At 49.4% G+C, this 12,073-nt stretch overlaps 1 protein-coding gene across 3 annotated transcripts in view; it reads right to left on the reverse strand.

The window, feature by feature from the left end:
• The window catches only part of TYRO3 (TYRO3 protein tyrosine kinase), a 41,325-nt gene extending 32,655 nt beyond the window's left edge, over positions 1-8,670 (reverse strand). The window contains exons 1-3 of one of the 3 annotated variants that reach the window (XM_021533472.3): positions 8,191-8,643; positions 4,726-4,909; positions 2,572-2,672 (exon numbers count right to left, since the gene is read on the reverse strand). In XM_021533472.3, coding sequence (XP_021389147.2) covers positions 2,572-2,672; positions 4,726-4,909; positions 8,191-8,278 — 373 coding nt within the window. In that variant the 5' untranslated portion in view covers positions 8,279-8,643. Of the gene's footprint in view, positions 1-2,571; positions 2,673-3,411; positions 3,570-4,725; positions 4,910-8,190 lie in introns of those variants that run through there. The other 2 variants (XM_021533475.2, XM_077784153.1) reach the window with 2 other exon arrangements.
• Positions 8,671-12,073: the final 3,403 nt, after the last annotated feature.

The following is a 12,073-nucleotide window of genomic DNA, read 5'->3' on the forward strand; positions in this document are numbered from 1 at the left end:
AGGACAGGTACATCCATTGTCATGGCATACTGCTTGCTTTTGCTGACATAGTTTATTTCATTTTTTTATTGCATTCAAACATAAGCAATAAAAATGAGTAAGCTTTTGAGATATCAGCTGCAATACCTCTGCCTGCTTTGCCCTCCTTCTCCAAGGAAAACTAGAAGGGAAAATAATCACTGTTTCTCTACCTGTAAGCAGGATCCCTGCCTCCTGTCCATTTGTTATGACACCCAAGGTAAACTTTCAGGAAGATCCTGCCCAGCTTGGCAGGTTTTCTCACTTTGGGAGCAGCTAAACAGAGCAGACAAGACCACAATTAAAAACTTTAATAGTTGAGGGAGTGCAGCTGACTCATCCAGCTGAGGAACTCACACTGCCCCCATCCGTATGTTACCTGGACAGCTCGCTGCCTGTGACACATTTAGCCTCCCAGCTCCTGGTACAAGAGGTGAGTGTCAGCACATCCCTTTCACAGATGCCCCATGGAGGCACCGAGCAGCAAGCAGTCAGGAAATCAGCAGCAAAACAAAGAAATGATCCCACCAATTCCCCTCTTCCAAGACAGCATCAAACCTTTAAGGCTGATTCTTATGTACAGCTCAGTTTTGACACAGTGTTGATTCAAGGGAATGTGTCCACACAGGTGTGGCTTGATCTCTGACTGTAGCCACAATGGGGGCTAGCAGCCCCAGGAACAGCCACCTAGTCAGAGGTGTAATTTCAGACGGAGAGTTCTGTAAGAAACACAATCCGTTTTTTAACACTCCACAGTGAGATCACCTCTCCAACCATCAAACACTATCAAGTTCTTAGTAAGGCCAGGGACTAGTTTTTAAACCAGGAAACAGGTCCAAAACAATTTTGGTTTTGTAAATTCTAAGAAATGTTTCATAAGATCAAACATTTTATTACAAAGATAGTTCAAATACCATTGCTAGAAAATCTGGCAGATACAAACTACCTAAGCAGATATCACACAGCATAGAAATCCAGTCAAGCTCACTTTAAGTTAGATCACCAATAGTCCGCATTTGTTTGCGTGCCACAGTGAAGCATGTCAGCACCTCCTGAAGTCTGCAAATCACCAGAGTAAAGATCCTCTTCCAGTCAGAGGACAGTTGTTATTGATAGAGCAATCACTGCTACACAAAGCTGGCATATCCAGGGAAGAAATACACAGAGATAACAGCAAAGGTGGGTCTGATATCCCAAGTGTTTTCTTATGCTGAGAGCTGACACATTTTTTAAACTCCACCCCTTATTACTACTTGTTAATTATTAATTATATCCACCAACTCCCTTTACAAATGACTACATGCCCAGTTCAAGTTTAACTACCTTCTGCCATACTTGTTCTTCTCATAAAGGCAACTGGTTGCATTTTTTCCACTTCTGCTGTAAACTTTGGCCTTCATTCTCAACACACTCCACCTTACCTAACTGCAGCTGTTTTTTGTGACTTTGATACTTCTTGCCTGTGCAGTCCAGAAGGGCAGCATGTTTATTTCAGACAGCTTGGCACGCTGAGCTACCCAATCACTCTCAATGCACCCACCATCCAAGTGCAGCCACCTCTGGAGCAGACCATGGTGACTGGATAGAAATAGAAACTCCGCATGAGAGTGTTTTAAGCTGTAAAATTGACGTGGACAAAAGCCTGGGATTTATGGAAGGTAGAATGTGTTACTCTTCCTGTGAGAGCTGCTATGAATGTTTCCATGCTCTGAGTGAGTGAGATGTTAGCTGTAAAACATCCAGACCACATCACCTCCCACAACACCCTCCCTGCTCCCCCCTGCCTAGGACTGTCAGTTCAGCTCTGGCCCGAAATGTTACCAAAAACATCCAAAAACTACTTCTTGCTGCAAGTGCATTGCTCCTGTCGACTTCTTCACCAAATATTAAGCCATCCTATGACTACTAGCTTCTTACAGAGGATCTAACTTCTGTTAGATCGTGGCTCAAGGGAAATGAAACTAGAAAAGTAAGAAGCCACCAATCCACACTGCCTTGGGTGATTTTTAGCAGCCACGTAGAAGCCATTCTTAGCAGACAACCCCAGACAGAAAAGTGCCACATGGAGCAGCCACAGCTATGGAGTGCTGATGTACAGCACTCACAAAACTCACAACTGTGTTAAAACTGTACCTTGCTCACAAAGACCTGTTTGGCTGACACACAGAAGCAGACTGTGACCCTGCTTAGAGAAGTGGGCTGAACCAGATGAGCCCCATGGATCCCTCTTCACCATTCTATGAATTTTTTAGAGATGACCGCAACAATGGATTTAAAAGCAGGAAAGAAACGTGCTTGCACGAAAAGATCTTGTTTCCTAACATCCCAGGAAAAACATCCTCCATAAAACCAGAGGCAATGAACGGACAGTTCTGCTCTTTGAAGCAGTTCTCCTAGTTCTTACTCCTGCTCTGTAGTGATTTCCCTGCAGTCAGCAGCAATGGTTGAGAGCCAAGAAGCCTGTCACTGGAGCAATCTGCTCTCACCACTACAACCTAGAGCATATTGGTGGGTCAGCCATGAAAGGAAACCAGCACTACTACTCCTCCTTACCTTCCACTATGAGCCACACTTGTTGTGATTCTTCCTTCTTCCCCCCGTTCTCAACCTGGCACCAGTACTTCCCAGAATCTGTCCGCTCGACGGATTTCAAGCTGAAAAAAGTCAAAAGCCATATCGATATTTTATGTGCATAAAGCATGTTTTTGCCCCAAAGGACCCTCCAGTGTTTGGCAAACCAGATGCATGGAAAACACCCACTGAGACACAGCCAGCTCTGGGGAGGAGATCAGCAGCCAGCCAGCACAAAGCACAAGGCAAAACAGCAGAGATGGGAGGCTCCTCTCTAAAGTGGGTGGAGAAAGTCCTTGCAGAGCAGACAGTCTTCCTCCAAAACATCCTCGCAGAAAACCAGTCATCTGTGTCCTCTGAGGATAGGAAGGGGTCATCTCCATCCTGAATCATGACTCTAGCTAGCCTACAAGTGTGACAGCTTTGCCACAACATCTGAGCTAGCAGGAAACTCCACACTGCAAAACTCCAGCGAGCTCGACTGCTTTGCCTCAGGTGACAGGACTGGCAACAGCCTCATAGAGGAACAGATGGGTCAGAAAAGGGTCCCCCTTGCCTCAACTGCGCTCAGCGCTGTCCTGATCCCTAGAGTGGCTCACTCTGCAAGACTCCTTGGGCTTCCCAGTTTGTGATTTCATGGGATTATGGTGGTGCATGGTGAGCAAGGGCAGAATTTGGTCCCAAAGCAACATGGTCTCAGCTACCAAAGGCAACAGTGTGACTCGGAGAGCCCGTCAGTGCACCGGCGCTGCCTGCTCCCCGCAGGACATGCAGCCATGCGTCCGCTGCCATGCAGGGATCCTCCGCAGAGCTGATGCCCACCTTTCTAAGGCTGGCAGTCCTCCTCGGAGAAGGGGAAGGATGTCTCAGGAAGGAAGACAGAAAGGGGAGAGTGTTTGCCGAAATGCACAAAATGGACCCACTACAGCCCGATTTTCAGAGCTGGACCTTCAAATGGCATCAGCTGTCCTGCCCATGTTCTGAAACACAGTGATCACAGCAGAGAGTCACATGTGGGTGGTAGAAATTATCTCTTTAGGAGAAGAAAGGAAAAAGGAGAGAGAGATTCAGCTCCATCCAGATTTAGTACCATAACTTATCTCTGGTGCTGCAGAGAGAGTTCTCAGCAGAGTAAAATAAGAGGCAAGAAAGGAAATCAGAATGAGATTGTGAAGGACAGAGTTAACTAGTGGAACTGGGGGTAGTAAACAGTATCGTTTCAAGACAAATTGTTTCCACAACATAATGTTATGCAATAGTTTTACTGTGCACAGATGTTTTTTCCTACCAAAATGTTTCTTACAGACAAGCTTTAACTTTTAGTCGGTGGAATTGGAGTCCCTGTGCAGTGTCAATCCAAGAAATGTAACAGGAGATGAAGCCAGAGCTCAGGGAACAGTGACTCTCAGTCAGTCAACAGTTTTGAGTTCTCATAGTGTTCGTATGTTTGCCTGTACAAACTCTTTTAATGCATAAAAAAAGACAGAGCAGAACCTTGGGTCTTGCTTATCTCAGTACTTCCAGAACTAGCTGACATCCCTCTTCTGCTGAAATAAAAGTACAGAGATCTGCTTTGCACAAGAGTTTCATGCATCTGAATGGGGCAGGACTGATATCAGATACTGTAAATCCATTAAGAATAAATTAAGATTCATTGCAAAATGAATCAGGGATGGTTCAGAGGACAAACACTCCTCTCCAAAGAAAGGAAGGGGATGTAGTCCTGGGAGTATAGTTTAAATCGAAAATCCTCACCTTTTAGGCAGACTGACAGCTCAAGAGAGAGAGTAAGAGAACAGGATAAGTACAAGAGAGAAAACCTATTTATACTGCTGCACGGCAGAACAAGATGAACAAACAAAGCAAGACCATTCTTTCACCTCGAAGTCACGTCTCAAGCATCACAAGCATTAGCAAAGCACCTGTCCCCACAGTAGTCAGAAAACCAATATGGTTCTAGTGGATAAAAACTCAGCGCTCAGTGGCTTCAGTTCTGCTCTCAGTTATGCCCTTGCCACACAGTGAACTGCAGACATGAGGACTCTGCCCCACTGAGGGCACTGCAGAGATATAGCTGACAGCAGAAAACTGTGCAGTAGTTTCCATGATAGTCTTCCTTCTCTGCATCTGTTGTACCTGAGGAAGCCGATCCAGTGATCTTCATCTACTGGAATGTACACCTGGTCTACGCTTTGCACCACTGCTCCGTCCTTGATCCACAACATCTCAGGATCTTCCATTCCCTCGAGGCTGCAATTTAGTTTCACGGGTTGACCCTGGGACACCTTTAATTTGATTGGAGGTCCTGTAAATTTCATACCTAAAAAAAAAATACTACTCCGCCCCACCCCCAGAAGAAGGGGGGTTGGAGTACAGCAAATTACTCTAGGTTGGTGGTCTGGAATTACATACCCTACCAGCACACGCTGCAGAGGAGTGTGTTAATCTCAGCACTGCTCTACTATGTCTGCTAAGCAAATGCAAGCACTGAAAGCACAATTGCTGGAGAAAAGTGGTGGTTCAGTGTGTACATGGGGATTTTTTCAACTCGTGTAACAGCAGGGTGATGTTCTGCAGAGCAGTGCCCAAGCAGAGACGCACAGAAATGCCAGGAGCTTCGCCATGTCAGTGATCCAGCAATGCTAACTGCATCTGTTCAACACGCTACCACACCTCCCTCTTTTCCCCAGACCTGGATTTAAGCTATGGTGTTCTTGTGCCGCTAAGAAAACATAATGTCTGCTCCATTGTATGCATTTGCAAAGAGCGTGGATATAAGAAAGAATCAATTATGTTTTGTTATTCAGTATACACTGTTCTCCTGCCTTACAGAGAGCTTCTCTACAATTTGCAAAACCAATGAAAGCAAAGCCTATTCCACAGCATACCTCACAGAGGAGCATAACTGTTAGAGAACAGATATTTCTGTCGCGTGATGTGGGTGTGTGCTGAATGAGCCGCCTGGAGGACCCTTCAGTCCAGCCAAAGGACCACACTGTACCCAGAGCTACACCATTGCGACCCCAAGGCAGCAGGGCCAGAGCTGGTGAAGCTGCTCAGGCTTATATTGACACAGAAGTGATCAGAATTTGGCCCGGAGCACTGTTACATGTGTGGGTGGACAGGGAGTGTTTCCCTCAAGCAGAAGTGAATATATGGAATTTGTTACCATGAGAAGACACGGAAGCCAACTATCTAAGCACATTTAAGAAAGACAGGCATATAAAGGAGGAACCAGAAGATCAAAGGAGACCGTGGGAAAGCAGGAAGGTAGAAAACAAATGTAAAGTTAGTTTTGTTAGGGAGAGTGGCTATTTCCTATGCAGTGACACAGGACTGACAGACCAGAACAGGTCTAGCCTAGTCCAGTATTATGCCCTGGCAGTGGACTCCACATCTACAGAAAAAAAATTACTCCATCACTCTTGCCTGGCCACGTATCACCATACATTACAACTTCACCCAGTCCACTGGTTGGTCAGCTTCTCACAGGATGCCTTGCTACTCACAGAGCCAGTCAGAAGGCACTGCTTAGTAAGAAGCCCTGTTGCTCTCAAACTCTGTTACAGCCTCACCGGTGATCCAACATGGATTTCTGATCTGCCACTTCCCTTCTTGCTAAAACACCACCCTCCCACAGCCATGAGGGCACCACCTCACAGGGCAGACGAGCAGCAAAGGAACTCACAGCATGGTTGTAACAGCTGGAAGAAGGGGAGCAAGCACTGTGGGACCAGCCAGTGCTCTGCCACCAGCAGCCTGCACCCAAATGAGCACCCGTAGTCTAGGAGAAAACCCAGAACACAGGCAGAACATCTTTACTCCTTTCCTTAATGAGATTTCCCAGCTGGTTTCCCGGCACTCAGTCTTTTGCCTTTCTATCTCCTGTTACTCATTTAACAAATTCATGGAGAGCACTGGAAAATGGGCAAGCTGATCATTTGAGTTTAGTTGCTATAGCTCATTTGCTGGGCTAAGGATTTGATCACCTTGGGTGAGGATGATCTAACCTCGCATTACTTAACTCAAATGTGACACAAACTACATGTCCCAGTGCATGCCAGAAAGCATCCTCCCTTTCACCACTCACAGCACTGGAATACAACATGAAAGCTTCATAGCAGCTCTCTCTGTGTTTCAGAAAACTGTTATAGTCAGGCTGCTACATGCGCACAAACTGACAGACATTTTCATTACAGGTGCCTTCATGGAAAATCAAACTACTCAGCGTGCTTCAGACTGCCCTGCTGAAAGAGTTAGCCATAAATTAAACAAGGTAATATTGTTAGAGATTCTATATGGTTTTCAGTTAGCAGAGGAATCAAAGATGTAGGAAATTAACATACAGTACAAGTGTTCAGTCAGAGTTGTACATATTGTCCAAGTATAATCCCTCCATCAATTTCAACCAAAATGAAGAATTACACATCAGGTATTTTTAATAACTTCATAGGTCAATAGCGCAGTTTTGGCTGCAGCATCTCTTCCTGCAGGTATCAGGAAGAATCACATAGGAGGCAAATAAGAATTTTAATTTCCACCTATTCCTCATTTTACTCTCCCACTCACTATTTCTCATCTGACAATCCTTGATTCAACTGTGCAAAAAGTAATTTAATCCAAATAGGCTCCGCCAAGCCTACCTGTAAGAGCTACAGATTGTGAAATGTATAGATATGAAATAGAAGTATTTTAAAAGTCTTATCAAGCAATTGTCTGAATTGACAGCAAGTGAACACACTAGTTGTCAAAATATATGACACATTTGTTTGTTTGTTTTTTAAACTTGCTACCTCTGAATATTTTAATTCCTAGGAACAGAATACGTTTTTTGTGATGTTGGGAGTGGAGAGAGAGGAAGACGTCTGCTCATGCATGCCAGGGTAAAGGTTTTTTCCTCCTCAGATTGCTTAGGACACTGCTCCAGCGATCCAGCCTGTGCCACAGCCTCCCCAGTTCCGTGTCACTGCCCGCACATCGCTCCACATACAGCGCGGAGCCCAAACTCCCGCTGAAGTCGGGAGGAGGCTGGCCGGGGCGCCGAGACACTCCAGCACGCTGCCTTTCCCTGCCGACCGGAGGGTGAAACTTCGGAAAATGAGTTCATGAGGGAAAAAAACCCAACAAAAGCCACTCAGGAATGCGTTAGCGCCCAGCTTTCCTCGGCGACGGCCCGCGCTAGGCACATACCAGCGCAATGCCTCCGCGAACCCCGGGGAGGATTACTCGCTACTCTACTCGCAGGCAGGCGAGGCTCGCACAGCTCGGTTTCCCCGCCGGCTCCAGAGCGCCACGTCGCCGGCCCCACGAACGCGGCGGAGACGCTCGTGCCCGGCCGGGAGGGGCAAAACGCGCCGGCCCGACCCCACCTGTGGCTGCCCGAGGCCCCGCGGCCGCCGCACCGGGCGGACCGGGCGCCCCCGGCCGCTCCTGCCCGGCGACCCTCAGCGGGCTGCCGGCACTCGTAGAGGTGGCGGAGCGGGAGCTGCCCGCGGGGACACCCGGCCCGGCGGCGGCAGCCGAGCCCCGCAGCCCCTCCCGCCGCACCCGGGGTCTCGGGGGACAGTGCCCCGCCGCCACCGGGCTGTCAGCCCCGCTCACCTGCCACGGCAGCGACGTCCCGGAGTGCCGCAGCCCAGAGTCCCAGCACGAGGAGCCGCGGGATCGCCATGCTCCGCTTCAGCTCCATCTCTCCCGCACCACCATCCTCCCCCCTGCTCCCGGCGCCGCGGGGGGCTCCCACCGCCCGTGCAGGCGGCGGCGGCGGCGACAGCGGCAGCCCCGCGTCGCCGCCCGATACCGGGCTCGCCCGGGAGGCTACGGGGACGCTCAAACTTCTGGCTCCGGCCGGGACGAGCCTCAGGAGAACCTGCTGCGGGGCGACGGCGCGGGTCGGTGGGGTCGGGTCGGGTCGGGTCCGCTCCGGTCCGGTCGCCGCCGCTGGGCGATCTCCCCCTGCCGGCTTGGCCGCCGCGGCGCCACTCTGCGGGGTCGCTCCGTCCGTCCGTCCGTCCGTCCCTGCCCAGCCGCCGCCGCCTCCTTCAGGAAATGGCGCTCTCGGGCGGTCACCGCGCGCTGTGCTCCCCCTCTGACATCACATCATGAATATGCATGAGCCGGGCGCCCACCGCCCCCGAAGCGGCGAATCACGGCGCCCGCCGCCCCCGCTCCGCCGCCCCGGGACGGGACCGGGGCTCCGAGCCCCCGGGAGGGCGGGACGGGGCGGGAGGGGCGGGGTTGGGGCGGCAGCGGCAGCGGTCGAGGAGGTGTGTGGAGGCGGCGCCCCCCGAGGGCTGCTCCGCCGAGCGGCCTGGTTTCCAGAGCGCCGGGAACGGGTGACCCACATCCGCGGGAGCTGCCGGGGCACCGGTCATCCCCCTACTTACATGTGGCCCCTCTGGAGCCCCAGCGCACCGTCCAACCCCCCAAGGGAGGCGGACTTGGGGCCGCCACCGGGACTCAGCCCCCCAAGCCGAGGCTCTGCCGGGATGAGCAGAACCCCGCCTCATGCACGCAGCATCCCCAGCCCCATCTCCCTCGGCCGGCCCTCTCCAGCTCCTTGCTCCGGCCGCACTCTCCTCACCGTTCGGCCTCCTGCTCGGGGGATGTCGGTCACCCCATCCCGGCGGCTGAGCTGTGAAGGAGCATCGGCAAGGTGAGGAGATCCGCCCGTGCCCTTCAAGCAGGATCGGCTCGGCCTTGACCATTTTTCCGCTAGCGGAAAAGTAGGGAGAGAGTTTAGGAGGGACATTTCTGCTGCCACAGCGTTAGTAGAACGTCGTGGATAAAGTCACTTACGAACAGTTGTTAAAAAAAATCTGGCACTGCCTTTTCGTAGGAGTTACGGTGAGAATCTGGGTTGAAAGGTGACATAAGGAGCAATATCATTACAACACGATGCAGCTCTTAGCTCTGCCACAGCCATCAGCGTGCAGCACTTGCCCAGCAGCTCCTGCAACACTCTGGAAACCTGGCTAAATGGAGGAGTGCAGGGAAACTGCATTATCCCCAGGAGGGGGAAGGAGAAACTGAGGCACAACAAGCTCATATAATTAAATTCCAAACTCTAATCTTCACCCCTCCCCCCCCCCCCCCAAGTCATTTGCATTTCTGATAGGAATTCCTAGGGGACTGGAGCAATGCCAAGAAGATTTCATTACTGGAATGGAAATGTCACTCCCTCCCCAGTGCCTCCTGCTGCAATGAGGTAGCTCCATTCCAGTGCTCGAGTGCTCGTGGGAAGTCTAGTTGCACTTGGGGACAGGAAATCGCCAGGATCACTGCAGCTCTTGGGCTGAGAGGTTCTGTGCTGGTGCTTGCTAAAAGCTTCATGCACATTTGCTGTCACTGCTGCCTCTCCCCAGGTGTCCATCCAGCTACACGGTGTGTTTCTGCACTTAGGGCAATAGCATCCTCCAGAAGGTAGCTACTTTTGCAGATCTTAGTCATCTCATGAGAAAAAAATAATGGCCATTAGAATAATGCCATGTTTCTATGGTGCTTTCCTTCTAAGGATTTCTTCCAGCCCTACAATTACAGAGGCTTACACTACACTGGTCCCATGGGCTCAGGAAGTGCTCCAGTTGTAGCATGGCACACACCAGGTTCAGGGTTGGTGTAAGAGAGCAAAGCTTTGCTGGAAGCAGTAGACCAAGGGGGATTTTCCCCATCAAGGGATCTGACTTCAACTGTTCTGAGAAGGGCTTTGTGCTAACAGTGATAGGCAGGAAGAGCCATATGAAAATTGGACTGAAATTCTGCACACACTGCCAGTTGAAGTGCAAACTGCAGTGGGGAAACTTACAGAGGAGTGCAGTATCACCATGCAGAAAGCAAAGGAACTGGTGAATCTTAAATGTTTTAAGGAACTGGAGATAAATAAACTCTTGGCCTCTTGTGGCACTGAAATGGCACCATGGCTTTATTCTTCAAGCTGTAACATCAGTGACAGTGCTCACTGATCACACACACAGGACACAGCTGTTTGCTCTCTGGATTACATTCTTTCCTTACTTCTGCTGCAATAGCGTTTTGCCACATCTCACCAGACATGCTGGGAAGTGTGGGTATATTCCAGAAAATGCCTGAATAACTATTATTATTATACAATAATCCAGAGGTGAATGGCCAGTGCTGGGAGACTTCTGAAGATTAAGAAAAAGAGAAGAAAGGACAAAAGAGAGGGAGGGGAAAATGAGAAGGAAGAAGAAAGAGAAGTATTTGCTGGAACTTCCTCACCTTCTTCTACTGTTCAGCCTCTTCTAACTACTAAGACCCAACAGGACATCTGGAACACGTTATCTCAGTGAGAAAGCAAGCCCTCCCATTTCCATATGAGAAGCCATAGCCTGAAAAGTTCAACAAAAGCTACTGACACATACCACTGCTCCATTGTCACAGTAGTCAGTCTGCAACTAGATAGAAAATCCTTGTGTTTTGTACAAGGTGTTTTCTATAGAGCTGCAGGGTTTGCACTGGGATTCAAGAATTTGTCCGCTTCATCCTCCAAGCTGGGATTTGGAAAGCAGCATTAACCCCTCCATTGCTAGGGGGCAGATCCCTCATCCTGCATCGGAAATTGGTGGCAATGGCAAGAACAAGAATGAAATGGCATTCAAAGGTTGCAGGAGTACAGGAGTAGCTCTACTCTACAGTGTAGGAGACCCAGGATGGCTATTCAGGTGTTTCCTGAATGGGAGATCTGTTGAAGCCAGCATATTTAGCCTCAGACTAGAACAGGAGCTGCTCCCAGCTTTTTGGTCACCACCAAAGGCTACAGCAAGTGACAGGAGGAAGCTCCATGTGTGTGAGGGTTTTTGCAGCTTAGGGATGGCTTCTCAGATTAATGCCCCAAAGTTGGCCCAGAATACAGTGACTGAGGAAACAAACCCTGAGGACTTTCCAAAATTTGCCAAGGACGCAACTTGAGAGCTACTGGATAATGGAGTGGCTTTTCAGGTCACTGAAAAGGACTAAACTGAGAATAAACTGTCCCCATTCTCTGCCTAACCCATCATAATGGGTTGCTCATGTCAGATAATAATACTATTTAACGTGACCACTTCTAAGGACCCAAATATAACTCTCCATCTTGGCATACACATGGGACAAAACTGGCCATCCCAAGACCTTCGGTATGGTATTTAAAGCCATGTGTGGCTGCAGCAGTAACAGCAACTCACAAGAAGGCTGAAACTCATCCTGCCTGTATCTGGGCTAAGCTTACCATAACTGAGTTATGCTGCTCATTTGGGAATTCTCTTAGCTACAGCTGAACTCTGTTCTCTTTTAATTTATATTATTCTACCATCTCTTCCCTTCTCCTTTCTTGTCTTCCTCTCAACTACCTTCTTCAGTAAGGAACTGTGTTGAAATAATCCAGCCTCTCTGTTTCAGCCTTGACCAGCTCTTATCTTTTATACGTGCTGGTTTTAACTTTTTGTGTGAATACAGAGAAGGACAGGAACTCAATTAAAGACTTGCA

Source organism: Lonchura striata, chromosome 6, assembly GCF_046129695.1.
Source record: "Lonchura striata isolate bLonStr1 chromosome 6, bLonStr1.mat, whole genome shotgun sequence".
Lineage (NCBI taxonomy): Eukaryota > Metazoa > Chordata > Aves > Passeriformes > Estrildidae > Lonchura > Lonchura striata.